The sequence below is a fragment of the Meleagris gallopavo genome, chromosome 1 (assembly GCF_000146605.3).
Source record: "Meleagris gallopavo isolate NT-WF06-2002-E0010 breed Aviagen turkey brand Nicholas breeding stock chromosome 1, Turkey_5.1, whole genome shotgun sequence".
Taxonomy (NCBI): domain Eukaryota; kingdom Metazoa; phylum Chordata; class Aves; order Galliformes; family Phasianidae; genus Meleagris; species Meleagris gallopavo.
In genome coordinates, this window is record NC_015011.2 from 47143703 (window position 1) to 47170525 (window position 26823).

Consider the following 26823-nt stretch of genomic DNA (forward strand, 5'->3'; position numbering starts at 1 on the left):
TTAATATTGTTGTTGGATCAAGATAGGGGTCTGACAGGCATACTGTATTAATCTGGAAGATTTCTGTGCATAAAAATTTATGTGCAGAGGGTGATGCTATGCTTAGTTTTGTGTCTTAGGAAGATATGGAATAGGAAACATAAAAATCAATATAAATTTTTTTAGTCTGTGTAATCAGGAGTTCAATAATGTTCATGCAGCACACCATTTTGAGAAGTAAATACCTAGAAACCACACTGAATGCATTTAATATACCATCAGTGTTCTTGCAGTAGCAATATGAGCTAGAGGTCCTTAGCAGTTATATAAGAGCTCACACAAACAAAACTGTACTATCTACAGTGGATCTGAGGTGGTGATTGCTGGAGAACTGTTGTGTTGACACAGTACTCTGTGTGATACAAAGCAGATAAATATCAGCAGACCTCTACCTAATATACTTCCTGCTTAAAATTCCTTTTTAAATCAGGCTTGTATCTTGCTGCCTTTAGAGATGCATGTTTTCATATGTTTTCACATTCACTGTTTCATTCACAGGTGTTGTTAAAAAGTTTGTATGGCTGTCAGATTTTTCCTTTGCATTGTAGGGAAAAACTTTCACATTTTATTTGCTAGATTCAAGACTACATGGCATACGTTAGCCAAACTCTTCATATAATGATAGTACAATCCAGGCTAGAAAGGACCTTGAAAGATCATCAGGCTTAACTTTTTGTGGGAAATGAAAACCTAGATGAGATAATCCAGTCCGGATGCATCGCAGAAACCTCCAGTGATGAGAATTCTATTATATCCTTGGTGATGTGGTACTAGTGATGAATCTCATTTAAAAAAAAACGTAATTCTTAAACCAAGTCAAAACTTCTCGCAGAACAACTTGTACCTATCTCCCTATGTCTTTTCCATGTGGCTGCTTGTGAAGAAAGAGCTGCTATTCCCTTTAGGTTACTAGAATATTGTTATGAGGTCCTCTCGTAGCATTCTCTTCTCTAGAGTGAAAAGACCTAACATCTCTACCCTTTCCTGACATGGCAGGTTTTGCAGCCCTTTGATCGTCTTTGTGGCCTTCATTTGGACCCTTTCCAATCTGGAAATTTTTTGAATTGTTGGGGCCAGAACTAGATGATACTCCACGTACAGCCTGACAAACGTTGACTAGAGTGGGTAGATGACATTTCTATCTGTGTTAGTAAATCTCCTGTGGATACTGCCCAGAATCTGACTTCCCCTGATTGCTGCAGCAGTGTACTACTGACACGTTCAGCTTGCTCACCAGTACCCCCAAGTCTTTGTCAGCAAGGCTACTCTACAGTCATACAGATCCTTGTTTGTAGTGGACTCTTGGTGAACTTCCATGCAGACCTACTCTAACCTGTCATGTCCTCATGAGTATGAAAAGTGCTGTTCTGCAAATGTATCATACTAGTAGGAGTATGTAGCATTTGGTAATTAGAATATCATTTAAAACGGTATTTCCTTTGTGTAAGAGGATTTCATCAAGGATTACCACTCCATACAAGAGGTAGATTTTTGTGCTTTCTTGTGGTTATTGTCTGAGCACATCAGTTACAGCCAGTCTGTAAGGAGAACATTTTGGTTAGAGGATTATGGCTTAGTTAGACTAGTACTATGCATTGCGGAGTATTTGCAAATACTAAGTATTTTCCTAAGCTTAAACCTACTCATTATTTTTATTTCTGTTAAGACACGGATTAGCAGAACTGGCATCCAAACATGCACTCACTCAGCTACTACAGAGATCTGAATGTTTGTAGTTGTAGGAGTTCTTAAAAGGTATTTTCAGCTGTTCGGTGACAGGAAAACATGTAGTCAGAAAAAAAAAATGAAAAACAAAAACAAAACAAACAAAAAAAATCAAAGCTGTAATATTCAGTTCCACAGCAGATAAAGTCAGTTATTAAGGTGACTGTGGAAAATACGGTGATAACATGATTCTATTATCTATTTTATTTTATATTATTTTATTTTTAAGGTTTGCATTCATTACTTCTACTTGTCTACTTGTCATGATGATGAATTCTTGGCTTGACAGCAAAAAATAAACTATGATCCATTTTTAAAATTGTCCATATGAATGATTCCTAACTGTAAGAGTTTAGCTGGAATTGTGTTTAAACCACTTTTAGTCTGTGTATAGAGAGAGTGATGGAAATTCGTAAGCAGTGAGCTTTCTCAGCCTTGAAATAGCTTTGTAAAACAAAAACAACAACAAATCAAAAACAATCATAGAATCATAAAATCACAGAATGGCCTGGGTAGAAAAGGACCACAATGATCATCTAGTTTCAACCCCCCTGCTATGTGCAGGGTCGCCAACCACCAGACCAGGCTGCCCAGAGCCACATCCAGCCTGGCCTTGAATGCCTCCAGGGATGGGGCATCCACAGCCTCCTTGGGCAACCTGTTCCAGTGCATCACTGCCCTCTGTGTGAAAAACTTCCTCCTGATATCTAACCTAAACCTTTCCTGTCTCAGTTTAAGACCATTTCCCCTTGTCCTATCACTCTCCACCCTTGTAAACAGGTGTTCTCTTTCCTGTTCGTATGCTCTCTTCAAGTACTGGAAGGCCACAATGAGGTCTCCCTGGAGCCTTCTCTTCTTCAAGCTAAACAAGCCCAGTTCCCTCAACCTTTCCTCATAGGAGGGCTGCTCCAGCCCTCTGATCATTTTAGTGGCCCTCTTCTGGACCCACTCCAAGAGCTCCACGTCCTTCCTGTACTGGGAGCCCCAGTCCTGGACGCAGTACTGCAGATGGAGCCTCACAAGAGCTGAGTAGAGGGGGACAATCACTCCCTCTCCCTGCTGGCCACCCCTTCTTTAATGCAGCTCAGAACACAGTTGGCCTTCCAGGTTGCAACTGCACACTGCTGGCTCATATCCAACTTCTCATCCACCAGGGCCCGCAAGTCCTGCTTCACAGGGCTGCTCTTGAGGAGATCTTCCCCCAGTTTGTATAAAAACCTGGGATTGCCCCAACCCGAGTGCAGCACCCTGCTCTTGGCCTTATTGAACCTCATTAGGTTTTCATGGGCCCACTTCTCCAGCCTGTCCAGGTCCCTCTGGATAGCTTCCCTTCCTTCCAGTGTATTGGCTGCACCACTCAGCTTTGTGTCTTTCGCAAACTTGCTGAGGATGCACTCAATGCCATCATCTGTGTCGTTGATAAAGATGTTGAAAAGCACCAGACCCAAGACCGACCCCTGAGGGACACCGCTTGTGACTGGCCTCTACCCGACATAGAACCACTGATCACAACCCTTTGGCTGTGTCCAGCCAGCCAATTCCTAATCCACTGAACAGTCCATCCTTCAAATCCACACCTTTCCAATTGAGAGAGAAGGATGTGGTGAGGGACCATGTCAAAGGCCTTGCAGAAGTCCAGGTAGATGACATCCACTGCCCTTCCCCCATCCACCGAAGCCATCACTCTGTCATAGAAGGCCACCAGATTGGTCAGGCACAATCTGCCCTTGGTGAAGCCATGCTGGCTGTCTTGAATCACCTCTATCTCATATGTGCCTTAACACAGTTTCTAGGAGGATCTGCTCCATGATCTTTGCAGGCACTGAGGTGAAGCTCATCGGCCTGTAGTTCCCCGGGTCTTCCTTTCTCCCTTTCTTAAAAATTGGAGTAACGTTTCCCTTTTTCCAGTCACCGGGGACTTCACCAGACAGCCATGATTTTTCAAATACGATGGAGAGAGGTTCGGCAACCACATCAGCCATCTCTTTCAGAACTCTACGATGGATATCGTCTGGCCCCATGGACTTATGCACGTTCAGTTTCATGAGGAGGACTCGGACTTGTTCCACCATTACAGTGGGACAGAAACCACTCCCCACATCCTCACCTACAGGCTCAAAGTCCTGGCAGACACAGGAAGACTGACCACTCATGAAGACTGAGGCAAAGCACTCATTGAGTACCTCAGCTTTTTCTATGTCTGAGAAAGCCAGCTCCCCATTATTTTTCATAAGAGGGGGAACACTGTCCTTGGCCTGTCTCTTCCTGCCTGTGTACCTGTATAACTCCTTCTTGTTCTGTTTCACATCCCTCGCCAAGTTCAGCTCCATCTGTGCTTTGGCTTTCCTAATCCTATCTGTACACACACGGACAATCAAAATCCACACATGAAAAAAAAAAATAACCCTTCAGCTTTGAAACTAGGACGCTACTAAAAATCCTGGATATGTGAATCTTTCAATGAAATATCTGGTTTTTTGGTTGAACATTAAAAATCTGCAACTTATGGAAAAAGTACTCTTGAACTTTGAGAGTCTCCTTTATATTCTTTTGTGAATGAGTCTTGTCTCATGAATAACAATTATGTGCATGGAATTTATCTGTAGGTCTTTAAAAAGTGAGTGGTATAGCTGCTGTGATGCTTTGTTACCTTGAAAGTAAGTCATATTGGTTTTGAGAAAATTTTGTGGTTTGAATCATTATTATTTCTTCCATAGATTAATAACGTGGAAAAAAAAAAACCCTCATAATTTCCATTTGTGGGTTTCTGATTCCTTTTGCTGATTTATTATGTAACTTTATTTTAAATCATCCAAAGAGTGTTCACAATACAAGTAGAATTTATTGTTAAAAGACTATCAGTATTATCTTTGCAGCCACAGCTTCCTCTAAAGAAGCCTACATAAGCTGTGCTGTAATAACTGAATGAAAATAGAAATTGAAGAAGTGTAGCAATCAAGTGTTGCATAACAGAGTTGACTTGTTTTGTTATATTCTGGATCTATTTTAATGTAATGCTAATAGGCAGTGTAACTTAATAGTTTTATGTTGTATCTAGCAAGCAAAGAAGGCAGCAATACAGCCTATATGAAACACTGGAAGAAGTGATGGAACATGGAGTAAAAGTTGATAGAAATTTCTCCCTTTGTGCAGCTTTTAGAAAGTACTTCCTTGTGAGCTGTGTGGATTTGAGATGTGGTTGATTTTTTTTGTTTGTCCATTGTTTAACAAACTTTCTGCAATGTAGGTTTTAAGTGAACGTTGGAAGGGACTTTATGGGTCGTTAAAGATCCTCTAGTTCTAAGCCCCTTGTCATGAGTAAGGTAGATAATTGGATTTAAATTAGGATGCTTTCTTTTAGTAACAAACATTAAAATCAATACTTAGTAAGAAAAAAGGATCTTAACTTTATCCTACCATAAATACTGTGGTTGAATTTGCCAAAGGTAAATAAACATGTTAATAATTTCCTACTTAATTTTTATATTTTTTTTCCTAAGTGTAGATTTCAGATGTAACTTTCAGGCACTGTGTTGGTTTTAAAGATAAACAAATCCAGAAGTGGACCTATGTTGTACAGTAGTTCAGACATTTTGCTCTGAAGGTATCTTCTGTTTCTTTCATCTCTTCATACTTCTCCCTCTCTCACGTTTCTTTCTCTTCCGTTTTGTAAGCATCCTAAGCTCACAAGTCAGAAGAGGATTCTGTGTGTAACTTTCTGTAAGTCAATGTAAATAACACATTTTTTTCTTGTGTTTGTAGAAGAGGTGGGAAAAAGTGAGGAAGAGGACAAAGAAAAAGAAGCGGTCCACAAAGAAGAAGAAAAACTCACAGAGAGAGGTATGTAATATCAACACTATTCTGCACTGATGACACATATTAGAAAAACGGAATCATTGAAGTGTCGAGGATAGCTGAAGAAAAGGTTTCTCGTTAAGGTCTGAACCAAAATAGCCATCAGAGATTTTTTCTATTGTATCATTTGCTACCCTGTCAGCAGTAGGGGGCATACTTTCCCTAGTTAACCTTATGCTGCTAATATACTGGTAGAAAGCCCTTACTGCTTATTGTTCATGTTCTTCACCAGGTTGAGCTGAAGGTGGCCTTTAACTTTCTTAACCCCATCCCTGCATACTTTTTAGATTTTTATGAGGTCATTCTGTCCATTGCAGATGGGAATCTCTGTTCCCTGCAGGTAGGGAATTATCCACAGTTACTGCTCTTGATTTCTGCATCATGCTGCTGAATGGCTCAGGCTCAGATAGTTCAGGCGTTTCCCTAGGCAGAACTTCCAGCAATCTGAAATGACAAGATCCAAATCTTTAGTTATCATGTGCACTTGCAGGCATATTGGGAGCCACTGTCCTGGTGCTTCCTACCTTTGTCATTGTTGGAGGAAAGATAGGAAAGAACTGTATGCTAACAGAGGCAGAGTGAAGTAGAAGTTTTAATTGGCTAATAAGTTACTGAGAAAAACATACTTTTTTCAGAAGGAGGCTTTATTTTGCTTCTGAGAAGCCATGTTACATTGCAGCATGGTGCTGGTAGGAAGAGGAAGAAATGGAGGCAGGCAAGAGGGGAATGGCTGTGTGGTCTTGCATTTGAGGTAGTAGTTTGGTGAATCACAAAGTGGAACTCTTGGCAGCAATGTATGGAGACAGAGGGACTTGTTCTCTTTTGATGTTGTCAAATACATTGTTTTTCTGAAGGCATTCTTACTGTTCTAGAATGAAAAACCTTAAACGGATAAAAAATGAAACTTCATAATATTCATGCTATTCTGCAGCTATCTGTTTGAGGTCAGTTCTTCTGGTTGTTCTTATTTTGCTTTGATTTGGTTTCTGTTTGTTTGTTTGTTAAGATTCGTCATCAGCAGTTGTACCTAATTGTTTCAGGTGAAGTGTCAAGAAGAAAGCGTTCAAAATCTGAGGACATGGACAGTGTACATTCTAAACGGCGTCGATATGTTGGAGAAGAAGATTATGAAGCAGAATTCCAAGTGAAAATTACAGCCAGAAGAGATGTTGACCAAAAGTTAGAAAAGGTAAAGTGGAAATGAAGAATGAAGATGGCAAAACCGTATCTCATATCTTTATTTTCTCTTGCCACTTTACCTGTCTTTTCCCACACACTCACTAGTAACGTACACACAAGCTTTCTCTTATTTTTTGGTTTAAAATTATACATAATTAAAATAACAACAGAGGTTCAATTTACAAAGTCCTAGGTAGCCTTACTTAGACTAAATGCCATTTGGAAAGCATGTCACAAGAATTATATTTGAAATGTGTCAAGCGTTTAAATTCTTAAGTGAAATGTGACTGTAGATGGAGAATAAAAGAATCTCAGCGAAGGTGGCATTTTAGTGTGATAAATGTTTACGTGTGGTTTGCTTTTTGTACTCAGCTTTAAAGAAAGAGTGCAGTAATGAGTTATCAAACATAGTGTTTTGCAGATTTTTGTAGAGCTGTGGTGGTGCATATTGTAACTTCAGTGTAGGATTCCAGACAACTACTTTTACTGCTTGTTTATTTCTTTTTCTTATGGAGATTTTTACTTTGCAGTAGTAAAGATTTAGGAGCAGAAGGGGAAAAGATAAACGTAGTAAGTAGACTTTGCAGAAATTAGTCTCCTGCTATTTTTATCTTCTGCAACTAAAGCAACAGAGGGCATTTCTGCTTAGGGAAAAGTGTGTATCAAAAACTAAAGTTTCATTAAACATTTTTAGTTTCTGTTCTTCAAATGCTATTGTTCCTATCAAGAGTAGAAAAGAAAGGAAAAATTTAACCTGTGGAAACACAACTGTACAAAAATGTCTTCTGTTAAGATTCTTTTTATCAATTTTTAACCTGTATATATTTATCATACTACAGTGAAATTAATGTATTGAGTTAATGGCAGAAAGGGATATATGTATTTGTCAAAACAGACATAAACACCTTGTTTAGCAACGTAACCACATTCTTATTGTTGACTATGATAAATTTAATTGATTGACAAGGCACAACCAGTGTCATTCATGGCAAAATTCTTTTTGAGTTGAGAATATTTTTATAACAATCTCCCAGGTTTTAGGATTAATTTTCTTTTCCTTTTTTTCCTGTCCTAATTTGAATAACAATTTGGCAGGTTATCCAGAGAGTGTTAGAAGAAAAACTTGCTGCTTTACAGTGTGCTGTATTTGACAAGACTCTGGCAGACTTGAAAATGCGAATAGAGAAAGTAGAATGTAACAAGAGGCATAAAACCGTGCTTACTGAACTACAGGTGAGTGTGTATTGAATTGCATACAAGAGTCAAATTTACCAAGTTCCTCAGCATTTAGTAATAAGTTTCATGTTGATGCTGTTTGGGAAGGCAATTTGATTCCACAAGGGGAGGAGAGGAGAAAAAAAAAGTGAATAAATAGATTATCTTTGTGCAGTTGTGGATAGCAGTGAAAAGTCATGCATAATGTAGAATTGCGATACACTGGTGTCTTTTTGCTGCTCCAAAGTCATACAGTAATACTGTCTTTCATGGAAAGAATATTTTCATAGAATCATAGAATCACAGAATGGCCTGGGTGGAAAAGGACCACAGTGATTCAACCCCCCTGCTATGTGCAGGGTCGCCAACCACCAGACCAGGCTGCCCAGAGCCACATCCAGCCTGGCCTTGAATGCCTCCAGGGATGGGGCATCCACAGCCTCCTTGGGCAACCTGTTCCAGTGCATCACTGCCCTCTGTGTGAAAAACTTCCTCCTGATATCTAACCTAAACCTTTCCTGTCTCAGTTTAAGACCATTTCCCCTTGTCCTATCGCTCTCCACCCTTGTAAACAGGTGTTCCCTTTCCTGTTCGTATGCTCTCTTCAAGTACTGGAAGGCCACAATGAGGTCTCCCTGGAGCCTTCTCTTCTTCAAGCTAAACAAGCCCAGTTCCCTCAACCTTTCCTCATAGGAGGGCTGCTCCAGCCCTCTGATCATTTTAGTGGCCCTCCTCTGGACCCACTCCAAGAGCTCCACGTCCTTCCTGTACTGGGAGCCCCAGTCCTGGACACAGTACTGCAGATGGGGCCTCACAAGAGCTGAGTAGAGGGGAACAATCACCTCCCTCTCCCTGCTGGCCACCCCTTCTTTAATGCAGCTCAGAACACAGTTGGCCTTCCAGAGTGTATAAACTTTTGGTTTGTGTAATTTATTTAAATTCTTGTTCTTGTGTTTGTGGTTTTGTTTACTTGTTTTTCTCTTCTTTCCATTTAGGCTAAAATCTCTCGATTGACAAAGCGGTTTGGAGCTGCCAAGGAGGACATGGAAGAAAAACAGGAAGTAAGAACTGCGTTTGCTGTATTTGTATTTCTGAGCTAACCAAAACCTTGTATTGAGGAAATTTTGTATGCAGGAATATGTGACCTGTTTCAGTGGTGTTCACAAAGTAGGTTTGTCTTATTTGACTAAAAGTGAGTTGTTCTTACAGATAGATTCTTCAACGTCTATTGAGTAGTTTTCATTTGCACAGAAGGTCCTTTATACATTGTTAGTGTGAAAGCACCTTAAATTATATGTAAGAAAAAGTAATTTACTTCAGTGTGAAGAGTAAGGATGAATATCAGCTTTTAGGGAGGGAAGGAGGGGAAGAGAGGAATGAATACAAACAAAAGCATTCCTCTGTCTAGAATAAGTATTTTGGGTTAGTTACTGTGATGAAGTGGGAGCTAAAAATTCATAATAGTTCAAAAAGAAATATTGATTTTTATGCTATAAAATCCTAAAGAGATGAGGCTTAGAGAAAGAGAGTATGTAGGATTGAGGCAGGTAGGACCAAATAGTTTCTAGAGATTTGTAAAACATCTAGTTTTGGCTCCTGAAACCTCATATAGAAAGGAATCTATATGGACTACAGTTAATCCGCAAGCTGATGTAGTTGTTTTGTTTTCTTTGTATTTTTGTTTCTTTTCTAGAATACACCAAACCCCTCTCTGTCCTCAGGAAAAGCTGCAAGTAGCACTGCGAATGCAAACAATCTGACATACCGGTAAGCAAAGCACGTCACTACAATCATGTTAAAATTCAGAGTAGGACACTTGCAACACCTCATGTAATGGATTTGATTGTTTGTTTTTAATTAAACTGTTCTTCCTTCATTGCTATTCAACTGTAAAATTCAATTTTTGTTCACAGAATTCACAATGGACAGTATTGAATCTATTCCTAGATAAACGATGTGTTAACAGTTGAAGGTGATAGAAGTCTTACGAGAAATTTCTCTTGACAAAAGGCAAACTCAGTGCAAACACTTGAAAATTTGTAAATAAGTAATTCTCAGAGGGTTTTTTTTGTTTCTTTGTTTTTGTTTTTTAGTAGACGAATGTACGGTGTTAATTTGTTTGTGGGGCAGAAGATAAATCAGATTATAAAATTAATGAAACTAATAGCTATGCAATATTGTTTCCCCATCATCACTATACCTGTTGAGAAGTGCTAACTGAATCTTCTTTCTATAGAAATATTACCACGGTGAGGCAGATGCTGGAATCAAAGAGGAATGTAGGAGATAGTAAACCAGCAACTCTTCAAGCCCCTGTGAATCCAGGTGGGAAACTGCCTATGGACTTTATAACTCAACTTCATGAAAGTTTTATTGCTTTACATTAATTAGGTAACTAAACAGACCAAAACTATTTTGTGGAAATTCTTTATTCCTGACATCATTACTCTTAGCTGCCTACCACATTCCCAGTTTAGAATGGAATGGAATCATTCAATTAGAAAGGACCTTTGGAAATCATCTAGGCCAACTGCCTGACCTCTTGAGGGCTAACCAAAGATTAAAGCATATTATTTAGGATGTTGTTGAAATATTTAACACTGACAGGCAAGGGACATCAACCACCTCTGCAGGTAGACTCTTCCAGTGTTTGACCACCTTCACAATGAATGCATTTTTCCTTATTTGTAGCCTGAACCTCTTCGATACAGCTTTACACCATTCCCGTACATCCTGTCCTCAGTTACCATGAAGAAGAGAGCAGCACCTTCCTCTTCACTTTTTCTTCTCAGGAAGTCTTTAAGAGCAATGAGATCACCTATTAGCCTTTTTTTCCCCAGTCTAGAGTCCCAAGTGTCCTCAGCCTCTCCTCATAGCTCATTCCTTCCAGCCTTTTTATCATCGTTGTTGCTCTCTTCTGGATGGCATTTATGTTTGTGTAATGTGCTTACTAGGCAAGGTAAAAAATATATTGACATGGCCAACCAGAACATGTGGGCAAATTAAATGCTACAGCAGACTGCTTGCCTGGGTAAGGGAGAAAAACATGAAGTTTCTCCACTGCTGAGAAGTGAAGCACATGGCTCACAGGCCATTTTTTTGCACTTGATTGTAGTAGGATGTTGATTATCATGCCCTCTGACTAGTGGCTATAAAAATTGAGTGGGGAATTAAGGGAAGTCACAAGCCTTATTTCTTAAAGGAATCACTGACAAGTGGAATTCCAATACTGGAATTTTATAAGGAATTTAGAACCAAAACCACAATTAATTATATTCGTATATCAACACTATCTTCAGTTTTAAAATTCTGTTTACTTAAAACTGATTTTTTCTTTTTTTCGGAACCAGCGCATAATAGGAATGTAATGGCTATATTTAGTATATTATACTCCCGATCTTTAGATTTAATCCCAAAATTTTGTTGCATAAAAAGCGAATACTTTCTTTGGCACATTAATCCTTATTTCAGTAGCACCTTCTGAATACAATGTCATACCCATACAGAGCAACTTAGTCAAGTTGATTTAGTTTTTCTCTTCTTCTGTTTTCTGAAGGACTAGTTGTTCTACTATTTCTGTAGCAAGTGTTTAAAGTGATATACTTCATGTATTTTCATCATTTGAATCTCAGCTTCTCAAGCCTCTGCGTCTTTATTGTTTGTAATTTTTGTCATTTGTATTTAGTTCTTTCAAATAGAAATACAGTATACACTATCTTAAACTGGACCACTGAATTTCACAGTGTACAACAGAAAAAAGAGCACACATGGCCTTTCTTTGAAAATAAAAGTAATTATTTTTCATTTGTTGTGTTGGAGTGGATCTACCCTCTTGGTTCAAATTCTGTTTTTGTGTTTTTGTGTAGCACCACCTTCCAGTCTTGCTGCTCCTCAGACACCTACCAGTGGACATCCTAAACCTCAGACTCCAGTGACCTCTAGCCCTTTGACAACAGCAGTTATTTCGACAGCTAACACAGCTACAGTTGTAGGCACAAGCCAAGTGCCCAGTGGCAGCACTCAGCCAATGTCTGTTTCATTGCAGTCTTTGCCTGTAATCTTGCACGTGCCTGTTGCAGTATCATCCCAGCCTCAGCTCCTTCAAGGCCCCACGGGAACTTTGGTCACTAACCAGCAGTCAGGCAGCGTTGAATTTATATCTGTACAGAGCTCATCTACAGTTGGTAGCCTTACCAAAACTGCAGTATCTTTGGCATCTACTAACACAACTAAACCAAATAACAGCCCATCTGTGTCCAGTCCTGGTGTTCAGAGAAACTCTCCAGCCAGTGCTGGGTCTGTACGGACAACATTGGCTGTACAAGCAGTTTCAACTACACATCCTGTTGCACAAACCACAAGGACTTCTTTGCCCACAGTGGGTACTTCTGGACTTCATAATTCTACCAGCAGTCGAGGTCCCATACATATGAAGATTCCCCTCTCCGCATTTAATAGTACAGCTCCTACCGAACCACCTACCATTACAGCGCCCAGAGTTGGTAAGTTATGCTTGAATGTTGACACTAGGAAAAGCGGAGAAAACCATTGTTAAAAGAAAACATAAAATTCTAGTCCTGTGGAAGTTTTGTTTTACTGAAATGTATCTTCTGGGTGGCCTTACTGTTGAAATTATCAGGATCAGAATCATCTGTCACAAATGTTTTAGCCATTGTTGAAAATCATATCTCATTAGGAGTTAACAGTTTGACTCTTTAAGCTTTGTTTTATTTAGAACTTGATTTATATTATTCCTAGCATGAAATCAGATACTTCTGTCCTAATACTAACAGTTTCATATTTATATTTTTAATGTAGCTTCCTGAAGTAATCTGATTGTCTTTCCTAAGAAAAGAAAGTATGTTCATTGACTTAATTGTCAAAACACTTAAACAAAATGGGAGAAAAAATCTTAATTTAAAGCACAGGAAAAGTTTAGCTATGCTATTTAGCTGAGATATTTTAAAATGCTTTCTCTCCATCTTCTGCCATGTCATGACAATTCTCTGCGCTTCTGATATTAAGTATGTTGAAATTTTTATTTGAGGTCAAGATTTACTTAGCGGTCTTGAGTGAGTTGAAATCATAGCCAAGACTTTCTAGTTGGCACAATATAATGTTAGGATTAATTGAAGTAAGGCTCAACATCACAAATGATTTTATTTCATTTCTCATTTCTAAGATACGTATGTCCGAATATGTTTTCCATCAAAGTGACAATTATACACTTTGCATTATTGTTTATCTCTAAGGCTAGTATAATATATAATACATTAGAAAAAGAGCTATGAAATTCTCTGTGCCCAGAAATATATATTGTTTTCTACAGTTCACATTGCATTTGTGTATACCAAGTGGTTTTCTCACCAGAATTGAAACACTGCTTTGGGCCAGCACAGTTGCTGCTAAGCTCTGGTTAAAATGTAAGGGAGTATGAAGGAAGAATTTTGATTTAAATGTTTATATCAAATATTCAAGCAACTTCTGCTTAAGTTGCTAGAGTAGGTATGTGTTTAGTTGAGCAAATAAGAATACTGTCCTTGCTCTGCTTGCTTCATTTACATATTTTCTACTCTAACCTTAGTTTATTTTCATGTGAATATGTTGAACAACTTTTTTTTTTTTTCAGCTTAATATCTTGTCTGTTAACATTTAGGGGCAGGAGAGATTGGAATTATGTTTTCTCCTCAGACAACTGAGGGAATTACCCATAAAATATTTGGAATACATGGTCAGACATTCAAAGAAGGGAATGAATACTACTTCTAGATTGAAAAGTGCCATTTTGCTTTTTTTTCCGTTTCCTCTGAAAAATGGTAGTAATGAAGCTTGGATACTTGCACTTGGAAATGAGGACTGAAAAATAAGGAACATTTAGTATCAAACAACTTCAAATGTTGCCTTTAAATTTGTAGAGTGAGTGGACAAGCTGTATTTAGTTTAGTATTGACTAGATACTGCAAATGAACCAATTTCTTGACCCTTCAGAAAACCAGACAAGCAGGCCACCAACAGATTCTTCAGCGAACAAGAGAACAGCTGAGGGAACAACACAGGTAGGTTGTTGATTATATTTTTGTTTAAACTTCTAAAGTTACAATCCACAGGAGATAAGTTCTTTACCCTGATTGCTCATAATGAAACAACTTCAGGCTGTGGGTGTTTTTTTGTTGTCGTGGGTTTTTTTCTGGTTTGTGTGTTTCTTCGTTGTGGTTTTTTTTTTTTCCCCATTCTTTTTGTTTGTGTCTATTTGTATTTCTCTTCTTCTGATCTAGAGTATTACTGGGAGCGTGAGCTCCTCATAATCTCTGCAGAAGTTTTCCAGTGTGTTTTCTATAAGTAGGTGAGTTAGTAATTCTGGAGAACACTAAAAACTGTCTGATGCAACAGAGCCAACATATGAAAGAAAACTCTACTTAGTTTTTGCCTAAAGGTCTTAAACTTGAAGCTAAAAGTATTTTGCAAACTATTGCAGCTCTCATTTTTACACTAATTCAAAAGTTTTTAAGAATAGTTCTATTTTATTGCCATGTACTTTTAAGGAAAAAAAAGAGAAAAAGAAACTTCCTTCAGGAATAACTACTTCATAATTAAGGATAACTTGCAGTACTTCTGGATTCTTCTAAAATTTGTTAGACTTTGCAATTTTAAGGTTAAATTTAAGGTATTCGAAATCATTTGTAATGAAGTTTCTATGTACAGATATTTCACAAAGCAGTTCACATGTACATTTCTGTTAACTGGAAGGTATTTTACTAAGGGGAATAAAATTAATTTTTTCTACCCAAAATTTCCACATTTAATGGTTTTTCAAGGTGCAGATAAATCTGAATTGTGTTTCAAAGTGAGAAGAAAGTATACTGGACAAGATTCTGTTTTTCACTTGCTGTATAAATAGTCTAGGAAAGATGATCAGTGTTACAGATTATAATCCATGCCTTACTCTACCTTTTATTAAAGCATTTCATAAAAAATGGTTGTCATTTTTAAAAGATACCTGTGGATTATAGCTATATAAATCTGTCAGTAATTGATACGGAGGAAAAGCAATACCAGAATGATTGAGATTTATGGTTTTAAGATATATTTTCAGTGTAAGATGTATATTTAGGAATTTTTCATCTTTGGTAGAGTCTGAAACCCGGAAAAGATTTTAGCAAAAAAGTTTGTGTGTGTGAGTTAGCAATTGAAGGTGAGCAAAAAGGAAGGAATTGTAAGGAAACAAGATACAAGACGCTTTCCGGTTTTCAGTCTTTTAGTGTATGTCTCTAGGTTTACTTTCAGTTGAATCAGTTAAAGCATGTATAATGCCATGGTTAATTTAAAATAAGACCAGATGCATTCTAATTGACTAGCAGGATATGAAACTGACATGCGATGTCATTTGAAAAATCCAGTTAATGCCACCTGCTTTTTGTTACGTAACATCCAAAATATTATGTATTACTCTGCACTTCACAGCTCTCAGAACAAAAAGTAGTTCGCTGTGTGCCGTATACCTGTGGCATATTTGATGGTACAACTTTGATCAATTGTTTCGAAAAGCAATTGAAACAGGAAGAGACTTCATCAGAAAATAAAGAAGCAGTAGAAGCAGCACAGATGAATTTTAACTTCCCCGAGGATGTACTCTTTGGCTTGGAGGAAGAGGAAGAGGATGCTAAGAGCATCAAAAACACCCACAAGCAGACTGGCTGGGCAGCTAACCTATTAAAGCAATGGCTGGCCAAAAATGGCAAGGATCCTAGCTTTGAATTGGTTCCAGTAAGTGAACTCAATGATATTTTAAGAGAGTTTTATTGCAAAATAAGGAATCATGATGGAAATACCTACAGTGTGGCAAGCTACAAGTCAATGCGTGCTGGCTTAAACCGGCATCTCAAAATGCCACCTTATAATCGTCAGATTTGCTTAATGAAGGACAAAGAGTTTGCTAGTGCAAATATGGTATTTGTGAGTATGCTGAGGATGCTGCGCATCCAGGGAAAGGATGAGACTCACCACCATCCTCCTATAGCTGCTGACGACTTGCGTAAGATAAAACTGTCTGGTGTACTGGGATTGCACAGTCCTGTGGCACTCGTCAACAAGGTGTGGTTTGATTTGCAGTTGCATTTTACCAAACGAGGGAGGGAAATTTTGAGAGATCTGGCTCCAGATGCTTTTGTTGTTGAGAAGGACAAGAACGGGCGTCGTTATGCTATGTTTAGGTATCCTGGCAAAGGAAAAAATGGAGAAGATCCTCATAAAATGGGTAAAATGTATGATATGCCAGGGGACCCAAACTGTCCTGTTTTTTCCTTGGAGCTTTATTTATCTAAGTTGCCTCCGGAGCCTCCAGCCTTTTACCTGCATCCTTTAAAGCTAACAGCAGAGCAAATGAAAGAACAGCCTGTATGGTACAAAAGAGAACCAATGGGTGTGAACTACTTGGGTGCAATGATGCCCAGGATAAGTGTGGCAGCCAGGCTTTCTCAGCGATACACCAATCATTCTCTCCGAACTACCACCATCCAACTACTGTGTGAAGCAGGACTGGGGCCTGGAGAAAATTATGGCATTGGCAGGCCATCACTCTGAGTCTGCTATTCGACACTACTGGGGAGCTGCAGAAGTTCACTACAGGGCTTGGTCAGATATAATGGAGAATAACACGATCAATTACCTATACAGCAAGATTCCAAATCATAAATGAATCATTATCTGGTGTCTCCACCTCTTCGAGAAACCATGTTGTTGTAAAACAAAGCAAAATCTTATTTCCTAAGAAGTCTAGCATGCCATCTGGCACTAGTTTGGTGACTTTAGTCCCTGAGGTACATACTGCTCTCAAATCTAAAAGCTTTATTGATCCTTTTGAACTGCAATCCTTCCAGCATGTTTCCTCCCCAAGAACGTAGCCAGTGTGAGCCTAACTGCCAGTCCTCACCAAGGCTGTTGTTATTAACCTTCATAAGCACTTGATAAAAGAAGAACCAACATCTTTATGCTTTTTGTAACAGAACTGATTTCAAGTAAATCACTAAAATGGAAAAAAATATATCAAATTTGTTTTATCAGTTGGTTTACTAAGGAAATTTCTTATGATGTAGTTCAGCAAGAAGTATCTTGTTCACAGTCCTGAAGTGAGCTATGGAACAGAAACTTAGTGCAGGTCTTGCAGTTTCTGTGACTTTCATTAGCAACTGGGACTCTAAATGACTGAGCTGAGCTATTTAAATAAAAGAAATAATAATAAAAATGGGGGGATATTGGTTGCTCCTTAGCTGAAGAGCTATGCTTTGTACACTAAGTGCATGGCTTCTATATTTTGTGAAGAGTGTATTTATTACACCACTCTGTGACTATTGGCACTACTGTAGCATCTTACTAAACAAATACTTGATTGATGAGGATCTCAGAGAAAAGTACAAGCTGAGTGAAACAGACACTTGCAGTTCAAATACATACATATGCATGAAAACGGCTGGAATCACCTGATCACTGTCACATTCTTTGTTCCAGTCTTGTTAGCAGTGATTGTTACCAGTCTTTCCAAAGGATTATGCTGTGCAGCTTCTTGTTTTATTGTTTTGCTTTTGGTTTTGCTTTTGGTTTTGCTTTCGTATTTTTTTTTTTTGTTGAACATACTTTTAAATTAATTTAATCCACAAGCTACAGATTTCTGCTGCAGGTCTTTCGTTTTCCTCTTTTGTGTTTTTGACTAAGATTTCAGTCACTCCCGTCTCCAAAGACACTATCTGATACAAATGGTGCAAAAATTTCTGTGTCTTCAGTTGTTCGTGAAATGAAGAAAATGTTCTCAATAGAATTGAGAGCAGATCTGTTGTTTAAATGTAATTAAAGTTGAAGTGTTACCTGTGGAAACATTCAAGGTCAGGCTGGAGGAGCTCAGAGCAGCCTCATCCAGCTGTAGATTCCCAGTTCATTGCAGGGGATTTGGACTAGGTGAACTTTAAAAGTCTTTTCCAGCTCAGTCGGTTCTATGACTGTGTGACTTGATGTCTGATCTTTGGAGTTCTTATTGTGGCTGATGATGATTACATTTTCAAGTCTGGGTTAGGTTAGTCGTATTTACTACTTCACTTTTTCTTACTGTAGGCTAACATAGAATGTTCTATTTTCTGATCGGTTGTGTTAATGATTTAAGAGATTTCAAAATCTCTGTATGCATCTTATATACTGTTTATAGTCACTTTTCATATTACAAAGATCAAACAAGTTAATGAGACACAATCTTTAATATAAAAATTATTTCTGCCACATAATCCTATTTTGACTTAGTTGTAGCATTAACTTACGACTTTCTTGGCCATGGGAAATCACAGATTCAGTATTATTATTTTATCAAATCTAAAGTAAATCAAATGGAAATAACAAAGAGAAAGGCCTTTCTAGTGGCCATACATAAAAATAGGGGAAAAAATATACAAAAACAGGTGGCAGTATCTTATTCTAGGATTTTTTAGCATAGCAAATTTCCAAACTTTGTCTTCATAGAATTCATAATTGAGGTAAACTGGCAAATTTCATTTCTTGTTCAAAGAGTCTTGCTCTAAATCTTCACCAAGATGGATACGTGTTGGGTTTTTACACCTTCTCCCCCATTTCCTGTTGTTGTCTCAGATAATTCCTTGTTCTGGTGTACAAGAGTTGAACAAAGGAAACATTGAGAGAACATTGACAGGAGTTCATTCTTTTTTGTTCATCCTTGTTATATACTGTGGTCATACCAGCCACATACCCTGCTCTGGTCCTAACTGCATCTGTGTAATTTTCTGTAACAGCATATTGCTAACAGTTTGATTCCTCAAAAATCTAGATGGTGATTTAAACTGAAAAAAAAAAAAAAGGACACTTGTGGCAAAGCTGAGCATGTCTGATTTTTTTTTTTAATTTAACTTCTAATTTGACTTTTATCTGTTGACTGCTAATTGGACATTTTTAATTTCTCATTTGTTAAATTCTAATTTTATTGACACCAACTGTGTTCTAAGTCTTCATTTTCAACCTGGTACTTCTAAGCTGCTACTAACTGCAGTATTACTAAGTGCATTCTTGGCTTGGGCTAGAAGTAGTATTATTTTAAAAGAGCTGGAGATGGTGTTAAATATTAGTGGAAAGATTAATAGAGTTAGTTATAACTAATAGAGTACATTTCTTGCCTTCTACAATTTAAAATCTTCCCTGTTTCTCCTCCCACCCAAAGTTTTATATTGATCTTCCTGCACGTGTTTCCTTTCTACAAAAGCTGAAGTAGGCAAACAGAATGTGTGTTTGGTTGCTTCTGTAAATTCAGCTTCGGCTATGTGTGTAGTAGTGTGGGGAAAGAAGTCTTTCCTTTTCCTCTGAGGAAATATCAAATAAATCCCATTTTTTATAGAACAGACTATGAACTGTGATCATGAAATCTGTTCAAAAAATTGGCATGAATTGCCACTCAGTGGCAGTGGCAGCAGAGAATCACAGCATGAGGGTTTTTTTCCTTTCCCCTATATATGTTTATCATTATTTGTAAGACACCATTGGCTCATCATTTACATTTCAGTTAAAAAAAAAAACAATATAGCAAATTTACGTTGAAATTAATGTATCATCTGTCATTCTTGACTTTTCTAATTAGATCTTCTCATAAAATTCATTTTTCATTTCAGTTGCAGAAAAATTGTACTTTGCCTTAACAAAGTCAACTAAGCTTGTATTTTCAACAAGAGCTACTCTGTGATTGATTAAATTCTGTTTTCCATATTGAAGCTGATTCTGAAAACAGTGGGAAATGACTGTGACATTTCATAAATATTTTAGTTTTACATCTCATTTTTATAGTGAGGCTTCAGTACATGTACTGGGAATGTAGAACTTCTGTACTCTGTGGGTTTTTTTGTAAGTTTGGAAATTTCTATTTTTTAAGTAGTACCCTCATTTTTTATTTTATTATGTTAGTGCAGTATCTTTCTGACAGTGTGTTGTGGTGGTTTTTTTTCTTTCATTGTTGTGTAAGTTATTCATCCCTGCTTTAAGATATTGTTATCTGCAATGTGGGAGATTGTAAAAGGTAAATATTCATCACTATATGCACTTCTCCTGTGTCCACACCTCTGAAGAGCTCAGTTGTGTAGAATGTCAGATATTTGAAGACAGTCCTGAACTGCAAGATTTTGATAATTACGTACTGCCTGGGTTAGTATAGTCAAGTTAGCAGGAAGCAGCTTGGATGTATAGTTTTGCTGTGCTACTACTTCTCCCTTTTCAGCCTTCCTCTCCTTATTGCTCCAAAAGGAATGGCTGCAGTGATGTAGGAGAGGGAGCATCTTACTGCGTTTGTGGTAGTCTCTGAACTTCCAACTTTCTCCTGTTTACTCAAATAAAAAGATTGTGACTTGGTCCCAGTCATTTTGCCAAAGGCCATTCCAGTGCCTCAGGTCATAGAATTGTATTTCTGAAGACATGACAAGCACTTTTAATTTATTACAGCACATGTTAGGGGCAAAAGGATTTTTAATTATATAACAAATCTTTATAATAGTTATAAAATATTTTATTATGAATCCCAATTATAGATACAGGAATTAAAAATATTCTATATCATAAATAATATAGCGCAGCATACTGAGGGAATCTATTAAAGTGACTTATTAACATTGTGATATAACAAAACAGTGAGTAAGCTTGAATGATGTTGGGTATGTTAAAAATGGTGAACATAGAATCAGTCTTTTGAGTTATATTTATTAAATCACCAAGTTGGGCACATAGTCTTTTCTTCCCTGCTCCATGCCCTGGAGTATCTTTATCCTTTTGTGGAGTACATCTTTTTTCAGTTTAAATTTAATCTGTGCATTTCACTTTTTCAGCTAACATTATAATAAATAAAAAATCCACCAGTGTCCAATCTATTGTTTGTGACATACCTTGATTTGTTTGGTTCTCTACAGTTGAAGGTATTTCTGTGACTATTGGAAATGTATCTGGTAAAATGCTATTGAAGTGCATTTATAACTTTTTTTCCCTTTATTTGCAATGTGTAACAAACTTTGTGAAAGTCTATTGGGAAACAGTGTGAACAATGGGGACATACCAGCTTAAAAGTATTAGCAGCTATTAATTCTATGTTGTTGAACCGTTATTGATGAAAATGCATTTCATAGTTTGGTCACTGAAAATAAATGTGTAATTATATATGTAAAATGGGATACTTGATTTTTGTCTCTGAACGTACGATGATGTTTCTGCTATTTAAAATGCAACTAGCTCTCATCTATAAGGTGGAACCTTTACCTTAGACTAATTTGAACTCTAAATTCTTAAGATGTTAGAAGTTTAAAGGTCATACAAGAATGAATTAGCTAGATTTTTTTTTTCCTTAAAACAGCCATTCAGTTCAGCTATATGATGCTCTCTTGGGAATTTTTCAGATGATTTTTAAAATTAATGATTACAGAGATTGTCTTTCCTTGAGATTGTACCTGTGTTATTTAAAACAACCCCTAGCTGCTGAGAACAGCTTTCATTAAGGACTTGTAGTTGTGTTTTATAGGCTCCAATTTGTCCGTTTGGGCCAAAAAATCAAGAGGTTTATTAAACGTTAAACTGTTGGTGTCATTGCACTGTGCACAAATAATAGCTATAAAAAGTTTTATTAAACTGAAACATGCTATAATTAAAATACATTTAATGATTAGTAATATGACTGCTATCCAAGGTGATCTTCCCACGTGATATTGTTGTGAAACTTTCAGTGGGCTTTGGGAAAAGAGGGTAGATGTTTCACCTTAAGAGAGTAAGAGCCAGTAAAGAAACGTGTGTGCAAGTATATGTTTACTATATACCCTTTAACTGTTTGATTAAAAAAGAAATCACAGGAGTACACAGATGCTTTAAGCATTACGGCAAATGGTCCTTTATAGTTTTTATTTTGGAATTATGATAACCACTAAAAAAATCTTTCTACCAAAGAGTGTTTCAGTTATGCGTCCTGATTTCTGTTTCTTACTGATGGACATAGCAGAGCTGATGTCTGATCTTTGCAAGAAAGAGTATATAACATATAGAGATTACTAAAACAGATTCCTCAGTTTTTCCATATTTGATTTGTTATGCTGTAGAAAGCATCGCACAGTACTGAATTAGAGTAAGGGGAATGGTCTGGTAAATGCAATATGTAAAATGTATACTGAGAGTATTTGAGTTACACACAATTGAGCAACCGCACACTATCAAAACAAGTATTGCAGCCCTGTGAAATTTGGTTTGTGCAAAATACAAACTAGGTAAACTGTTAGCTTATTGCATTATCACTTATATTGTGGTAAGAGATGACAAATGCATTGGACAAATAAATTTTCATGAAGTTTTGCGAGGATTGCTTAATTATTTTAATGTTGTGAGAGCTACTATACTGGAATTGATAAGTGTTAAGGGGTGAGAAGTTTGAAGCAGTCTGTAACAGAGTTGTGCTCATGAATGTATAAAAAAAAGTTTTCCATAGCTACTTAGCCTGTGCTTGAAATCTGTGGGTTTGTACATGGATGTGAGCTTTGTTTTTATCATACAAACTCAGTATCACCACTACACACATGCTATTTCCAGAACATATTTTTGACATCACTTTCCATAATTTCAAATCTGTTTTGCTATTATATAATGCCTTGGCGCGTCATGTACAACTGTAGTGGTGTGATGGTTCATGATACGTTAGTTCTACAACTCCCAGAATTTTTTTCAGTTTTGTTGATCTAGAAAGTATTAATGATAAAATTTTCTGCACTTTGTCAGTGTGCCACAAATAATCTTCAGGATTTTAAGTTTTACTATCCTAGAGTTGGTTTTTGTTGTTTGATAATTTTTTTCTGTTTTTCACTTTTACTTGCTGAAATGTTCCTTTATGAAAAGCAGGTGGCATTACAATATACAGCATTGTTATTTCAGTGTGATGAATTGACCCATGGCGTTATATAATATCAAAATTTTAAAAAAAAAGATCACGCATATACTGTATTTGAATAGAGAAGTTCATATGCAGAGTACCAGAATCCACATTTTGGTATGTGCATGTTTGCCTGTGTATGTGTGGTGTTATGTAAAATGATGTAACAGATAACATTTTTTGTTCAGAGATTTTCTGTTCAGAGATCTTTGTCAGTAGTTTGCTATTTACATGTATACTGTGATGTTCTAGCCACTTCTGTTTTGGTTAAATTTTATAATTGTAGTTATGATAGAAAATGTTCCATTCTTTTCTCAACATCATCTGCCATATATGCTTTGGTCTTTGACCTTTAAATTCAGGGCTCCTTTCTTGTATTTGTTTTCTTTGTGGAAATGGAGTAACTTTTTTTTTCCTCTCATGATTTAACTCAGCAGGCAGCTAAGCACCCCATAGCCATTTGCTCACTCTCCCTGAAGTGGGACGGGAGAGAGAACTGGGGGAAAAAATAAAAACTACTTCTTAAGGCACAAAAGTAAGAAAGGAAAAAAAAAATTAGCAGTGATGACTGTATGTATGTAGTATGTAGTGTGGCCTGTACTCTGCTGCCAGAGGAACTGAGAAAAATGCATTGGTGATACCAGTTGTGGCGTACCACTTAGCTGCTTTTCATTCCAGTTTGTGTTGAAGTTCTGGCATGTCGAGCATGGCAGCACTCAGCAGTGGTGTGACTTCATTTGGGCTGCGATAGTCCAACTGTTAGCTTCCACTTCTCCATTAGACTTTTGCTCTGGCTATATGGGCTATTAGGGGGTGAGTAAGTCTTGCAGATTACTCCTTGGTAAATTAGTTTATGGATGGGAATCAAAGAGTACTGATTAGTGCCATATTGCCACTGGTGTACTGTTGTGGTACTGATTGGCACCTGGTGTTCTACTCTTAGCAACCCAACAACAGAAGGGTCCTCTGAGAGACCAGACAAGGCAGACAGCTGCTTCATGTTCTCTGTCTCCAAGGCAGCTATACTGAAAGCCCACTATTATTCATTTGGGTCCGTGAAGTACCTTTTATAGATAATCCATACCAACGATGTACGTAGCCTCTGGGCCAGTCACAACTGGGGGCTTTTGCCACTCATTCCCAATGAAGCTAATTTGGCCTTCCAGTAATTAGCTTCTGGGATGTGCTTCTCACTCCAGAGATACAGATGCATTCTGCCCCGTTATAACTTGATGGCCTTAAGATATGCTGTGCACCAGCATCCACTTGAGCAATATGCTCTCCAGTTCTGATATGCCAGACCATCAAATCCAGTCTGATAAACCCAATTGTCCCTTTTCTCCACCTGTCTGAAGGCAGGGCCCCTCTTCTTCTGGTTATTTTGTTACTCGCTTCTTGTGAATGCAAACTTAAAGGCTCATTATCAAACTCAGAAATGAGATCAGACTATCTTCTCTGTCTGGGAAACTGCCTGCTGAAAACTGGAGTGGCCATTTTCCTGGAAAAGCAGCCTTTTTCAGTTGTTTTACTTGCAACTCACATACCCGTACCTCTAGGGTCAAAGTGGATTTTCCATTCCTCTTATATCCTCTCCATGGTCACAAAGATAAAACCACAGAGTGGCACATGGTGAGTATATACTATATTTCCTCCCCGGAACAGAACGCTTACTTCTAATAGCAGTGACACTAGTCCATACAGGTGAGGAGTAGGACATAATGTCTGAATTGCCGGTATTCCTGGGACAGTTTCTTCACAACTGAAACACTTGCCCATGGAAAGAAGAGAAATTTTCTTTATGTCATCAGAGTAGGTTGGCCACTTCATCCATTCTTGGCTTTTTGTCGTCTTTTCAGGTCAGTACTGCCAGTGTGTTGGCTTGTGGTGATGGTGCACTCTGTACACATTTCTGCCACGTTAGTCATGAGCGCTTAATGTCATCTAGATCTTGGTGTAACTGTTCATTGTCTAGGTTAACAGTATAGCTCATCTTCAGCACAACTAACACCCTTGGGTACTGATTTTCTCCATGCTGGTCCACTTGCCCAGGTAACATACCAGATCTTTCTTGAAAGGGATATCTTTCATGGCTGACAGAAGTCACCTCCATAGATGAAGGCTTGTCCCCCTTTTCCAATCACTTTGACAAGCAGTATTGAGAGGTATGACAACCTCTGATTCAGGACTTAAAATGTTTAGCTAGACATTTGAAAGAAAATTTACGCTTTTGTTTTCACAAATTGTATGAAAGAGCTGCTCAGTATTAAAATAATTATCCTCCATACCTGCCAAGGAAGATGCTTGGGTGGATTATTTGGCATACAACCAAAGCTGAAGGTAATTCCATATTGTTAAATGTTGGTATAGACATAATTGCGAATTGAAGAAACCACAGCAGAGGATGTGGAATTTGAAAGATATTCTTTGAAGAACACACTTTTCAAAATGTGAGATTCCTTCTGCTTGGCTAGCTTTTTGAGGAAAAATGCACGACATTGAATAGTCATTACAGAAGACTCACACAGTCTAGTATTTGAAGCGGTTCATGCTTAGCTGCTCCTTGGCTTGTAATTCTCATTTCCTGTATTTTTTCTTCCTTCTGCTTTCTTTTTTCACCTTTGTTTCTGCTCTTAATCATACCTTGCAACCCTTTGTCATTCATTTCACCTCGTGTTTTGCTTTTGAACTCCAACGTACATTAATTTGCATGAATCTTCTTAGACAGATCTACATTGTACTGATCTATGAAGTGTTCAGTTACAGGATACATTGCTTTTATGCAAAACAGTTGCAAATGAAAGTTCAGTGACAGATGAAGAATAAAGATGTGACTATATTAAAATTACAAAGTCAGTAAGAGATGAAGTCTTGTATTTTTCTTGTTGTCTTTCTAAATTTTTGTCACATTTATCTGTGAAATCTGACATTTGATAGCAGGATTTCCTCACCTCTCCTCCCCCAAGAAATAAATTGTTGAATAATATGTTTTAAATGAAAATTCTGTTCACTTTCTAGTTACTTTTTTAGAAGTAGAGTTCCATATTTTAGTAATTGCAGAAAGATAACTGCAGAAATAAATGTATAAGAAGTATTTCAAATGTAATCAGAAAACAAATTATTGATGCAGATTTGTTACAGGTCATATAAAATCTGATTTTAAACAGACGCAAATGCTATTATTAGTTAGTTTATATTTTTATTTAAAGTTTGAAAACCGTATTTGCACCTTTGAAACATACGAGTGCCAACAAATTTCTTTCACTAATTGTTTTTTCAGGCTTAATCATTTAATGTGTTGCCTGCAAACACCCACTTACTTCCATCAGTTATTATTCTACGTTTTGTTAAATTTATGTTCCTGTTTCATTGTCACTGGAAACTTAGATGGGAACTTGGTCAGTGCAGGTCTTGCAGGTCTTTGGTGTTCCGACAGCAAGCACATGGAATTAACGCTTACTGTCTTGAGGCATATAATGTTAACTTGCTTTGTGTAAAATTGCTACACTCCCAGCTGATACATATGAGCAGAAAAAGATTAAAACTAAGGCAGGTGAGATGCAGTTGTGGTTAACTGGATGTTCAGGTCTCACTCTTGGCCATTTGTGCTTGTCTTGTCAGCTCTGGATAAAACAGGTCCAAAACAGATGTGTGAATGACAGCTTTTTGGAGCACTTCCTCTTATTCACACATGAATGGCATATGTGTTAACATGCATAAACTGGTACAGATGATGGAAAAGGCAGTATGGCAATTTAAGTTTATTTTAAACCTCAGTATAAATTTCTTATGTCATGATTTCTGGAAACTACACAGATACTATTGTAAACAGATTTCTGTGCAGCTGATTTCTGTCACTTGGGAGACTAATGCTCTAGTTCTGACAA

At 37.5% G+C, this 26823-nt stretch overlaps 1 protein-coding gene across 6 annotated transcripts in view; it reads left to right on the forward strand.

Moving 5' to 3' along the window:
- The window catches only part of ATF7IP (activating transcription factor 7 interacting protein), a 101880-nt gene that overhangs the window by 55055 nt on the left and 20002 nt on the right, over positions 1–26823 (forward strand). For 3 of the 6 annotated variants that reach the window (XM_010710065.3, XM_010710069.3, XM_019614384.2), the window contains exons 3-11: positions 5527–5604; positions 6660–6808; positions 7894–8031; positions 9009–9074; positions 9707–9780; positions 10250–10338; positions 11880–12515; positions 14002–14069; positions 15475–23187. In XM_010710065.3, coding sequence (XP_010708367.1) covers positions 5527–5604; positions 6660–6808; positions 7894–8031; positions 9009–9074; positions 9707–9780; positions 10250–10338; positions 11880–12515; positions 14002–14069; positions 15475–16593 — 2417 coding nt within the window. In that variant the 3' untranslated portion in view covers positions 16594–23187. Of the gene's footprint in view, positions 1–5526; positions 5605–6659; positions 6809–7893; positions 8032–9008; positions 9075–9706; positions 9781–10249; positions 10339–11879; positions 12516–14001; positions 14070–15474; positions 23188–26823 lie in introns of those variants that run through there. The other 3 variants (XM_003202340.4, XM_019614378.2, XM_010710060.3) reach the window with 2 other exon arrangements.